Source organism: Lonchura striata, chromosome 35 (assembly GCF_050655825.1).
Source record: "Lonchura striata isolate lonStrDom1 chromosome 35, ASM5065582v1, whole genome shotgun sequence".
Classification (NCBI taxonomy): Eukaryota; Metazoa; Chordata; class Aves; order Passeriformes; family Estrildidae; genus Lonchura; species Lonchura striata.
In genome coordinates this window covers 7,729,145-7,741,932 of record NC_140737.1, presented here as the reverse complement: position 1 = coordinate 7,741,932, position 12,788 = coordinate 7,729,145, and the positions used below count along the sequence as shown (strand labels likewise).

Sequence of the window (12,788 nt, the reverse complement as noted above, 5' to 3'; positions counted from 1 at the left end):
TGTCAGATTAAACCAGTGTTTCTGTATCATTGTTTGGATCTTAATTTTCTTTCTCAATTGTCATTCTGGCTTAAAAGTCTCCCCCTGGTTTGCCTTCCAACCAGTAACAAACTCACTGTGCTCATCCCTTGTTTTCCTCCCAAAACAGCATTTCCCATACCCAAACGTTTGCCAGATGGACGAGAAGGTTGCGAGGAAGAGGAAGATGCCCTGGGACACCGAGGCAGGTGAGGAGGAAGTCAGTGCCCCTTTCCCCCTCTCTCCTGCTCCATCTCCCAGCCCAGCACGGCCCCTGGCTGCAGGACAGCCCCGCTGCCGGAGCCCTCCTGCCGGGGACGCACTGGGGGGATCTCCTTGCCCTTCCCTGTGGCACGGAGGCAAATCCAATCCTCTCCTTGTCCTTCCTCCCGCAGTGCAGGAGCTAAGGATGGAGACCAGGAAGGACAAATCCCTGCAGCACAACCTCATGGAAGAAGCAGTTTTGAGTGGCTCCACAGTGCAGGAAACCAGCAGAGAGGAAAATCCCCAGAGATCCCACAGGAGGAGGGGCTGCAAGCCCAGTCCAGGGTGCTCTGAGGAGGAAAGGCCCACTCTGGGCCAGGAAGGTGGGCAGAGCTTCAGCCAGAGCTCTGAGCTGGTGGTCCCTGTCAAGCTTCAGAATGGGGAGAAGCCCTACAAGTGCTTGGAGTGTGGGAAGAGCTTCAGGCAGAGCAACAGTCTGAAACAACACCAGATGATCCACAACGGGGAATGGGCCTACAAGTGTGGGGAGTGTGGGAAGGGATTCAGGCAGAGCAATAATCTGAAACGACACCTGATGATCCACACCGGGGAATGGCCCTATGATTGTCGGGAGTGTGGGAAGGGATTCAGCTGGAGCTCCCACCTCATCATCCACCAACGCATCCACACTGGGGAGAGGCCCTATGAGTGTCCCGAGTGTCAGATGAGGTTTCACACCAGCTCCAATCTCTTTGTACATCAACGGATTCACACGGATGAGAGGCCCTTTCACTGCCCAGACTGCAAGAAGGGCTTCAAGCACAATTCCACCCTCATCAGGCACCAGCGCATCCACACTGGGGAGAGGCCCTACTTGTGTCCCCAGTGTGGGAAGAGCTTCACCTGGAGCTCTCACTTAACCAGACACCAACGGAGCCACCAGTAAGGGAAGCCCTGAAAATTCCCCAGCTTCAGGAAGAGCTTAATGCACTGTTCCAGCTTCATCCCCGCATTGGAGGATCCACTTGGGCATAGCCCAGGTGATCCATGTTCCCTGTGATCCATGCTGGGAAGACACCTGTCACTATTCCTGCCCCTGTCAATGACCTGATGTGGGATTGAAGGACATGAGGGTCTGGCCATGGCCCTGTCACTACATTCACTCCTGCCTCAGGTCATTGCCAGGGGTAGGAAAGGGACACTCTCTCTTTCCCTGAGGAGACGGGTGTCCTTTCCATGCAGGAGGAAACACGTGGCCAGGAAGATACAATTGATGGCGATGTAGTTTTCTCTGTAAATAGTTTTTCTTATCCCTTCTGTTGTCAATATTTTTTCTGTTTCTGTTTGTTCCTTATCTTGTTGCTGTTCCCAGTAAATTGTTCTTATCCTAGCCTGAGATCTTTCCCTTTTTTCCTTCAATGGTAGGTGGGAGGGCAACGAGCACCAGCAGGGTTTTAGCGAGAGCAGGAAATTGGGGAATCCCATTCCTGAACCCCAGCCTGTGGAAACCGAGCATCCCAGCTGGTGCCAGCCCTGGTGGCCATGGCAGCAGCCTTGGGAGCGGGTCCCTGGCTGGGGCTGAGGGAACCTCTTCACTCTGGTGCCCAGGGACAGGAGTGGAGGGAGCGGCTGCAGCTGAGTCGGGGCAGGCTTAGGTTGGATCTCAGGAAAAGGTTTTTGCCCAGAGGCTGCTGGGGCACTGCCCAGGCTCCCCAGGGAAGGGTCACAGCTCCAGGGCTCTCTGAGCTCTAGCAGTGTTTGGACAGCGCTGCCAGGCCCAGGCTGGCAGTGTTGAGGTGTCCTGTGCAGGGCCAGCAGTTGGACTCGAGGATCCTGATGGGTCCCTCCCAGCTCAGCCAATTCTGTGGTTCTGGGATCCCATGAGTCTGGGGATGGGAATGCCAATGGTTGCCATGGCAACGGGCTCCAGGCCTGAGCTGGTGTCCATGGCAACCACCCCTGGCATGGGGTCTCCATGGAGCTGCCCAGGGACTGACCATAGCAACAGGGGTGGGGATGGTTGCCCTGGAAATTGACCAGAGCAACAGGGTTTTCTGATGATGGTTGCCTTCTAAGGATCAGATTTGTTACAGGACCTCAGATGGGTTCCATGGGGACTTTCCAAGAGTTTCCAGGCTGTTCAAGAGCTGGAATGTCACACACAGAGACAGGGGCTCCATGGAGCCCTCCCAAGGGTTTCTGGGGATGGCAAAGAGCCGTGTGGTCAGAGGCAGTCACAGCCATTCCATGGTGACATCCCAGGGCACCTTGGGCTGCAGAGGCACTGATCTGTCACAGGCACTCACGGGGGCTCCACAGTGACATCCCAGGAGTCCCCAGGCTGCCAAAGAGCCGGGATGTCACACACACTCCTGTCATGTGCAGAGTGGGAGCTTCAGGCAAAAGCTTTATTTCATTATTGGAGAAACTCCTGCTGAGTCATGAGATCGAAAAATGACACCCAACAGCCACCATGGATCCTCAAACCCCTGCAGGACCCCCAGACTTCTACAATTCCTTCTAAGAGAAGAGACTGGGAGTGACTGGATCCAATCCCGGCCCCAGAATTTGTCAAAGGTTTATGTATAAATGATTGGACAGGTAGACTTGAACAATTTGTCAATGCAATTTTTCATACAGGATTAATGATGGAATACCAGATATATTTATATAAATACAATCTGATAATGATTAGACAATAAGCTCTTAACTAGAGTGATTTACTCCACAGTCCAGAATCTATAACAATTATAGGATATTCTGCTCTAGGAAGCAATTTTGAAGTCAGCAGGGCCTTTCTGGAGTTGTTTGAGCCCATTGCAGGCAGAGCCTCCTGCTCCAGCAGGAACTGCCTTTCCTGTGCCAGGAGCAGGGCAGGTCCCGCTGCAGGAACAGCCCCAGGCCAGCCCCAGCACAGGGAAGGCCTCGGGCACAAGGGCAGAGTGCCCTGCTGGGAGCTGTGCCAGGGACAGCCCGAGGCACCAAAGGCACCTTGGCAGCAGCAGCTGCTTGCAGGGCATGGCCAGAAGCCTCCCTTGCAACCCGGCCTGGTGGCCAGCGCTGCAGAGCTGCTGCCTCAGGGCTCATTTCTGGCTGGGCTCTGAAAAGCCACTTCTGCTCCAGGAGCCTGATTGGGAAGCCATTGGCCCAGCACCTTGGGGACAAGATATTGATGACAAAACTCTTCATTCCAGCAGAGACAAGGCAGGGGCAGAGGAAAGGGGAGAGCCAGGCCCAGGGGACAGGGCTGCCATGGTGATGGCTGTGAGGTCACTGCCCTGCAGCAGCCTGGCTGCCCTCAGCAGATGTTCTGGCCAGAAGTGTTGTGAGGGCACCCAGCACATCCGAGAACCCACACAACAGGAATTCCATCCTTGGGGAGGGGAGGGGATTTCACTGGGTCAGGTTGCACACACTCCCTGATTTTTGAGCATTCCTGGGATGGGAAATCCACTTCTCTGGAAAAACAGTTGCCGTTTTGTGCCACTCTCATCACTGTAAAATATTTCCTCTTTCTAACAAATTTAAATCCACTCTCATTCAGTTTAAAGATATTGACCATTGTTCTGTCACTGCTAGACTTGGGACAAAATAACTTGATAACTATTTTTCCATTTTCACAGATCTTGGGGAGGACCCAAGTATTTCCCAAGATGGGGTTTGAAGGCTTCAACACATAACGAGCAGGTAGAGGCTGCAGGCTCTGGGCTCAGTTGTGTGCAGACTGAGGACAGAACAGGAGTAGCCTGGGAGGGATTGAAGGGTGGTTTCCACAGATGCTGGAGTTTTATTTCATTGTATAAAACAGCCAGAGAAAGAAATAATGGCACCAAAGGTGTAGAGTGCCCCTGCCCAAGGAGGTGGGGATTTTACCCAGACACAGCATCCGGTGAGAGCATGACTTAAAGAAGATTCCACCCCTCCACGCTGTGGGGTGTGCTCCTGAAAGCCTGGGAAAGGACACTCCACCCTATCTGATCAAACGAGGAATGGCCCCAGAATGTTCTTTTTTTTCTGTAACCTTATTGGCTTAAATTGTGCTGCAATTTCCCCACTGTAGTTCTTTCCATTGATTGTCCTCCTTGATCCACCCCTTTGCAGTCTCCTGCTCTTAATATTGGACCTTGATCCTAAACACCACCCCTACCCTGTAATATAAAAGTCTTGACCCTACCACCTCGTTTCTTGTGTTGGTCCCTGGGAAAATGAAGAATCCTCGATTTTCTAAACCAAGACCTGCCCTGTTGCCTTCCTTTCCCTGTTGGTCATTGGTGTCTGCCTGAGGTCTGAGACTCTGGGGCCTGGGGCAGTTGTTGCGCCCTTTGCTGTGGCAGAACACAACAGTGCTTTCCTCCCTATGGAAAAGAACTATCCTTATCTATGCAGAAATGGCTGATATTTGGCTTCCACCTCCCAAATTCCCTATATCCAAGGGTTGCTTTCAGACAAAAGCTACCAGGACAGAGAGGTCTGGCTGCCCTTGGCCCCTGGTGGCCGCCTTTCATCTGCCCCTCAAACACCGGTGTTCCGTGCTTTCCTTCCTATGGAAAGAACCATCCTCCTTCAACTGTCCATGTCTGAAATTGGGATTCCACCTCTAAAATTCCCTATATCCAAGGGCTGCTCCCAGCCAAAATCTGCCAGTACCATCAAGTTTGGCTCCCCTTGGCCTCTTGTGGCTGCCCCTGCCACACTGGGGCTCGGTGCTTTCCTTCCCATGGAGGTCACTGTGACACTGTGGGCACCTCATGGAACCAAGGGGATCATTGTGGCACCACTGGAGCCCATGGAACCAAGGGGCCATGGTGACACCTCGGGGCTTCATGAACCCAGAGACCATTATGACTCTGTGGGGCCTGATGGAACCATGGAGACCATTGGGACCCTTCAGGGCCTGGTGTCACCAAGGGGGCATTGTGACACCTCAGGGCCTCCTGGAAGCAAGGGACCATTGGGACACTGTGAGGCTCCATGGCCGGGCCGTGGCTGCGGGTGCTGACATCTGGCCCTGCCGAGCCCTGCCCCGCCGCCAGCCCGGGCCCGGCCAGGATCCGCCAGGCCCCAGGAGCAGTCCCGGGCCGGGCTGGCTCGGCCAAGGCTCTGCCGCCCTTGGGCTTCGCCCGCAGCCGGCGGGCAGGGCAGGAGAAGCCATCGGCCCCGGCCGTGCTGCTGCTGGGCTCTGGCCTGGCTGCTGAGATCCTGGCCCTGCCCCAGCGCGGCCCAGCCTGACACAGCCCCAGCGCAGCCGCTGCAGAAACCTCCATGGCAAAACAGCTCCGGCCGCAAGCACCGAGCCCGGCCGGGCTCACGGAACCATCTGCAGCCCCGGGAGATATTGACTCTGCCAGTGCTACCATCCTCCCTCCAGTGAGAGAAAAGGACACAGGGCAGGCATACAGAGGAGCAGCATGGACACACCGAGGGCAGGGAAGGGGAAGTTGAGTCCCAGATGGGAGGGATGAGGAGATGCCTTGATCTTGGGGCTGGAATCCTCTTGTAAAGCTATGGAGAAGGATGTCACTGATGCATCAGACTATCTTTTTCACTATAATGCATTGAAATTATGGGGAGATGACTTGTTTCAGCAAAGGCCTCCATGCTAAGTAAGCAAATGTTGAAGTAGCTGTGATCCAATGAGAGGTTTGAACAGAGAAAGGGAGAACAGTGATGAGACCCTGTGCCCTCAGGGAGAGAAGAAGACCTCTGTTCCCAGAGATGAAGATGATTTCAGAAACATATGAAGAGAACCTTTGCTCTTAAACAGCTCATTTTGAAACTAATACCCCATAACTTGGCCTGGCCCATAAACACAGCTGTGGGAAAAAGTGGGAAAAGATGGGAGGGAGTTCACGATTGCAGATTTCTCCAGGCCACTGCTATTTGTGAAAATGAAAACTCATGAGATAACTGTTTTCTTGTGGATAAGTCTCCATAACATTAACAAGAGGAACTTCTCTCCCTAAGTGAAGTAAAAAAAGACTATTTTAGAGGTGGTAAACTGACTGAAAATTTTAGGTTTTGTCTCTTTACATTGTCAGGTTTTATGGAGAGAGGAAGTGTTCTGAAAGTTTTGTTCTGATTCTTATTACTCTTTCTTTAGTTATTGTTAATACAATTTTATTTATACCCTTTTAAAATTTTGAAACCACTTTCCCTTTCTTCTAATCCTATCTCACAGCAGGAAATGAGTAAGTATATTCTAGTGAGTGCACTGGTAATTAGCCAGCACTGAGCCCACCACACTAATTGATGCATTGGCCGAGACATCTCAAAACGGTGAACCAAAACCACTACAGAAACTTCCTGATGAACTGCACCAGAGCAGAGAGAAAACAAGGCAGAGCCATGGTTTGTAAGGAATTGCTTGACCCTAATGAGCCCCGGGGTGCATTTGGAGCTGAGCCCTGGAACCTCAGGGCCTGAGAGGAGATTGCACAAACCTTTCCTGAAGTCAAAGTCAGAGAAAAACCCCAAAGTGGTTGGAGTCTAAAGCATTAATGGGAACTGCAAAGGTCCATCTATACCACAGGCTCTTCATGGAGTCCTTGGAGGAGAGAACTGGAGGCCAGGATGGCACAAAAACCTCTCAGAGACTGAAAATGGCGCAAAGAACTCTCAATGTGGAAAGGAAAATCCAAAGTACCTTACAAAAGTTAAGAATCTAAAAGTATTCATGAGCTCCACTGAGTGTCAGTATAAAGTTCTAAAGGGACTCATTAAAGCAGATAATTGGGGCCATGATTGCACAAACCTCTCATAGAGTCTGTAGAAAAAGGGAAACACCAAGTACCTTAAAAGAACTGAAGTACCATGAAGCATTAATAGGCCCCACTGAGTGTTGTTACTGACAAAGCCTCTCCAGGGATTAATTACAGCAGAATATTGGAGGCCATGATTGCAGAAACCTCTCAGAGACTCCAAGGCAAAAGCCAAACCCAAAGTCCTTTGAAAAACCTGCAGTCCCTGGCAGCATGAAGGAGCCCCCAGGGCCATTCCTGACCAAGGCTCCCCAGGGACTCCTTCCAGCAGATCCTTGAGGCCACTGGGATGTGGGCATGGGGGGGATGCTGAGGGCAGGACCAGGGGCTGACAGTGCCCAGCCTGGCTGGGGCTGTGCCAGGAGGCCCCAGGGCCTCAGGACAAGGTGTCTCCTCACAGCCCTTGGTGGCACAGACCCTGCTGTGCCCCAGGGCACCAAGACTTGGCTTCTCTTTGTCCCCACCTGGCATCAGTGCCTCCAGTTCTCTGCTCGGCCTGGGGCCTGGGGACACTTTCTCAGTTGTGTCTCTCAGTGGGACCCATTAAAAGTCAGAGAAACTTTGGAGTTGGATTCTGACTTGGAGTTCTGCAGAGGTTTCTGCAGCTCCCTCTCAGGGCCTGATGTTCAGGGCCTGAGCACAAAGCCCCAGAGGGTCATTAAAGTCCTTGTGCTGTGTCTGTGCTGCTGAGCTGGGCCGGGCTCCTGGCACAGAGGGTGATCCTGGTAACCAAGGAGAGCTTCAAAAGCACATTTCTCTTGCTGAGCAGCTCTTCTGCCAGCCCAGCAGGGCTGGGGCACTGCCTGCAGCCAGCCCGGGCACAGCACAGAGGCACAGAGAGCTTCAATCAGTCAGGGCTGGGAAGGGGCTGAGAAGTGCCTGGGGCAGAAACACTGCCAGCCCTTGGCACAGGAACCTCTGGCTGCAGGACAATGCAGCTGCAGCTCCTGGAGTGATCTCCTAAAGCTGGAACATGCCAATGCCCACAGACCCTGTGAGTGCATTCTCTGCTCATCTCCTGTGCAGAGCAGCCAGGGGTGCCCAGGGCTGTCCTGCAGAGCAGGGTCCTGCAGCCCAGGGCGCTGTGCTGGGCCAGGGACTCTGCTGCCTGCCAGGGACAGCTCTCAGCTGGCCCTGGAGCTGCTCCCAGCGCTGGGGGATAAGATCTGGGGGGAAGGAGACAGCTGGTAAATCTTGGAATGTTCTCCTTGTGTGGTGAGGATGCTGCATTGTTCAGGACTGTTCCCAGCATGGCATTTAACTCCACAACTTTTCCAAATAAATTATACAGGGAGCATAGCAAGACAAGAACTTTATAAATGGGAAATTTCTGCGTTGTTATGTACTAATCTTTGTTGCCTGGATGGGGAATTCCCCATAGATATGCATCTCTCAGTTCATATTGAGAAAAAGAAAAGTTTTTTTTCACATCTAAATAAACCAGGCAGTAACAGAATTCAACACAGGGCCCCTTAGATGTAGCATCTTTGTGCTTTTTCCAGCCTGCTCAGGATTGCTCTGATGTTACCATCAGAGCTTGCAGAGCCAGAGCTGCCCCTGGGAAGTGCCTGAGCTGGGAGGGGTCTGCAGGGCAGAGCTGAGCCCCCAGGGCTGGGCTGGGCTCTGGCAGCTCTGGCAGGGCTCAGCCCTGGGCACAGGGAAGCAGCTGCTGGCAGGGACAGATCCAGGCAGCAGAGCCCTGGGCAGGCAGTGGGGGGAAAATGCCAGCAAGCTGTGCTGGGATATTTAAAGTTCTCTCCACACCCAGCTATTCCATAATAATTTTTCTTACAGATTCTCATGTGAAGCCACAGCAAATGTCCAACAGCAGCTCCATCAGCCACTTCCTCCTGCTGGCACTGGCAGACACGCGGCAGCTGCAGCTCCTGCACTTCTGCCTCTTCCTGGGCATCTCCCTGGCTGCCCTCCTGGGCAACGGCCTCATCATCAGCGCCGTAGCCTGCGGCCACCACCTGCACACACCCATGTTCTTCTTCCTGCTCAACCTGGCCCTCAGCGACCTGGGCTCCATCTGCACCACTGTCCCCAAAGCCATGCACAATTCCCTCTGGGACACCAGCACCATCTCCTACACAGGATGTGCTGCTCAGTTTTTTTTTTTCCCTTTTCTGTGCTGCAACAGAACATTTCCTGCTGACCATCATGTGCTACGACCGCTACCTGTCCATCTGCAAACCCCTGCACTACGAGACACTCCTGGGCAGCAGAGCTTGTGCCCACATGGCAGCAGCTGCCTGGGCCAGTGCCTTTCTCAATGCTCTCATGCATACAGCCAATACATTTTCCCTGCCCCTGTGCCATGGCAATATCCTGGGCGAATTCTTCTGTGAAATCCCCCAGATCCTCAAGCTCTCCTGCTCCAGATCTTATCTCAGGGAACTGGGGCGTCTTGTGGCTACTGGTAGTTTATCATTGTGTTGTTTTGTGTTCATTGTTTTCTCCTATGTGCAGATCTTCAGGGCTGTGCTGAGGATCCCCTCTGAGCAGGGACGGCACAAAGCCTTTTCCACCTGCCTCCCTCACCTGGCCGTAGTCTCTCTGTTTGTCAGCACTATTATGTTTGCTCACCTAAAGCCTCCCTCCATCTCCTCCCCATCCCTGGATCTTTCCTTGTCAGTTCTGTACTCGGTGGTGTCTCCAGCCCTGAACCCCCTCATCTACAGCCTGAGGAACCAGGAGCTCAAGGCTGCAGTGTGGACACTGATGACTGGATGCTTTCAGGAACATTAAACTGACGGCCAATTTCTGTAAAACATTTGTATATAAATGTCATCTTTGATAATTCTTGTTGGTTTCATTTCAGAGGTTCTTATTCTTTGTTTTAGTTTTTTCAGATTGTCCAAAAGAAAGTATCATTGTTTGTGCCATTTCTCATTTTGTTTACCTCCACCTTCCCATTGACCACAGATTGTGTCAATGGGTGGTCTGTGCTCTCGACGGCTTTAAAGAAACTAAAGGATCTCTCAGCACAGTTTTCTGCAGAGATGCCCTTTTGTTGCCTTCTCTGGAGCTGCAGCAGCAATGTCTGTGTGCAGAGCTGGGGCAGATCAGGGCTGGCACAGCAGCTCTGCTACTGCTGGCCACACCATTCCTGATCCAGATCAGGAGCCATTGGCCTTCTTGGACACCTGGGCACTCTGCTGGCTCGTGTCCAGCCTGCTGTCCATCAGTCCCTGCAGGTCCCTTTCTGCCTGGCTGCTGTCCAGCCCCTCTGTCTCCAGCCTGTAGCGCTGCAGGGGTTGTTGTGGCCAAAGTGCAGGACCCGGCACTTGGACTTGTGAAACCTCACCTTGTTGGATTTGGGCCCTGATTCCAGCCTGTCCAGGTCCCTCTGCAAAGCCCTCCTACCCTCCAGCAGATCAACACTCACACCCAGCTTGGTGTCATCTGCAAAGATCTCCTTGGTTTCAAGGGGCCCCTCCGTGTCACAATGTCCCTTTGGTTACACCAGGCCCTGCACTGTCACACTGGTCTCCTTGGTTCCATGGGCCCCAAAATGTGACAATGGACTCCTCGGTTCCATGGGGTTCACAGTGTCACAATGTTCTCTTTGGTGCCGCAGTTTCACAGTGGCCCCTTGGTTCCATGGGGGCCCCAGGGTGTCACAAAGGCCCCATGGTCACATGAGGTCCCACACTGTCACAATGCTCTCTGTGCTTCCACAAGTCCCCTCAGTGTCACAATGGACTCCTTGTTTCCACGAGGCCAAACAGTGTCACAACAGCCTTCCAGATTCCTTGAGAGTGTCACAGTGGCCCCTTGGTTACACAAGGTCCTGCAGTGTCACAATGTCCCCTTGGTTCCATGAGGCCCTGCAGTGTCAGAAGTGCCCCTTGGTTCCACTGGGCCCTGGACTCTCCCAATGCTCTCCTTGGTTTGGCAGTGTCACAGGGGTGAAACCCCTCGGTCACACGAGGCCCCGCAGTGTCACCATGGCCTCTGTGGTTCCACCAGGACCCAGTGTCACGGGGACTCCCTGGTACCATTGGGCCCCAGAGCACCACAATGGAGTCCTGGTTCTATGGGGCTGCACAGTGTCACCATGGTCCTCTTAGTTCCACGAGGCCCTGCAGGGTCACAATGGCCCCAGAGTGTCCCAATCATCACAGAATGACAGAATCAAACAGGCTGGAAAAGACCTTTGGGATCATCAAATCCAACCAATGCCCTAATACGGCCTTGTCACCCAGACCATGCCTCTGAGTGCCACTGGAGAGGGACAGTGACTCTGCCACCTGCCCCCTGGCTTGCCATTCCAATGCCCACTCACCCTTTCTGTGAAGAACTTCTTCCTCTTGTCCAGCCTAAACCTCCTCTGGCACAGCTGGAGGCTGTGTCTTCTTGTCCTGCCCTCCAGCAGATCCACACTCACACCCAGCTTGGTGTCACCTGCAAATCTGGGGATGGTGGGCTCGATCCCCTCACCCAGATCATCAGTGAAGATGTTTAACAGGACTGGGTCCAACACAGATCCCTGGGGACAGCACCAGGGACTGGACACCAGCTGGGTGCAGCACCATCCCCACCCCTCTCTGGGCCCAGCCTCCAGCCAGCTCTTCCATCTCCCAGCCAGGAGGGAACCTGCCCCAGCCGTGGGCTGCAGCTTTTCCAGGGAATGCTGTCAGAGACAGTGTCCAAGGCTTTGCTGAAGTCCAGATGGACACATCCACAGCCTTTCCCGCATCCACAGGTGGGTCACCTGGTTATAAAAGGAGATCAGGTTGCTCAGGCAGGACCTGCCCCTCTTAAATCCACGCTGGCTGGCTCTGACCCCTCGGCCATCCTGTGGGTGCCCTGTGGTGGCTCTCAAGGTGATCTGTTCCATAACCTTGCCGGGCACCGAGGTCAGGCTGACAGGTCTGGAGCTCTCCAGATCCTCCTTCCAGCCCTTCTTGGGGATGGGCTCACACTGGCACCTCCAGTGCTCGGGGACCTCCCTGGTGAGCCAGGACTGATGGTAAATGATGGGGAGCAGCTTGGGGAGCTCATCCACCAGCTCCCTCATCCCCCTAGGATGGATCCCATCCCATCCCATCCACCTGTGAGCATCTGAGTGGCTCAGCAGGTCAGCAGCTGCTTCCTCCTGGATTACAGGGGCCTGTTCTGCTCCCTGTGCCCATCTACCAGCTCAGGAGAACTCTTGTCCTGAGGACAACCTGTCCAAATATTGAAAACTGAGACAAACAAGGTCTTAAGTAGCTCAACCTTTTCCTTATCTTTAGTTACTCTATTTTCCAATGCATCCAAAAAAGGGTAGAGGTTCTCCTTATTCCACGTTTTCTTATGAATTTATTCATAGACACACTTTTTATTATTTTTCACAGAAGTGGCCAGGTTAATCTCTTATTGAGATTTTACCTCTTTCCTTTATTTTCCTGCATGACTTAACAACATTCTTAAACAATTCCTAAGCTGCCTGATCTTCTGTCATAAGTTAATGCACCTTCTTCCTTCCCTTGAGTTCCCACAAAAGCTCCATGGGCAACCAGGACAGTCATTTTCCTCACCACCTCATCTTTTGCCACACTAGGACAGGCTGCTCCTTCCCCCTTAAGATTACTGTCTTGAACTGTGTCCATCCTCCCTGGACCCCTTGGTTTTTAAGGGCTGTTTCCCATTAAAAAAATCAGTACCTGATTTGGTACTCCCCAAATCTGCATCCTAAGTCGGCCAAAGTCTGCCCTTCCTCATTCCAGTGTGGAAGTTTTGTTGCTGCCCCTCCTTCTTTCACAGATCATTGAAAACTTGATTATTTTATGGTCACTGTGCCCCAGGCAGCCTCCAACC

At 53.0% G+C, this 12,788-nt stretch overlaps 1 protein-coding gene across 1 annotated transcript; it reads left to right on the top strand.

The window, feature by feature from the left end:
* Positions 1–407: 407 nt before the first annotated feature.
* Positions 408–1,740, top strand: LOC146764345 (uncharacterized). Its single transcript, XM_085565353.1, has one exon. It carries the CDS (start codon positions 428–430, stop codon positions 1,166–1,168), a length of 741 nt encoding a protein of 246 aa, XP_085421479.1. The 5' UTR covers positions 408–427; the 3' UTR covers positions 1,169–1,740.
* Positions 1,741–12,788: the final 11,048 nt, after the last annotated feature.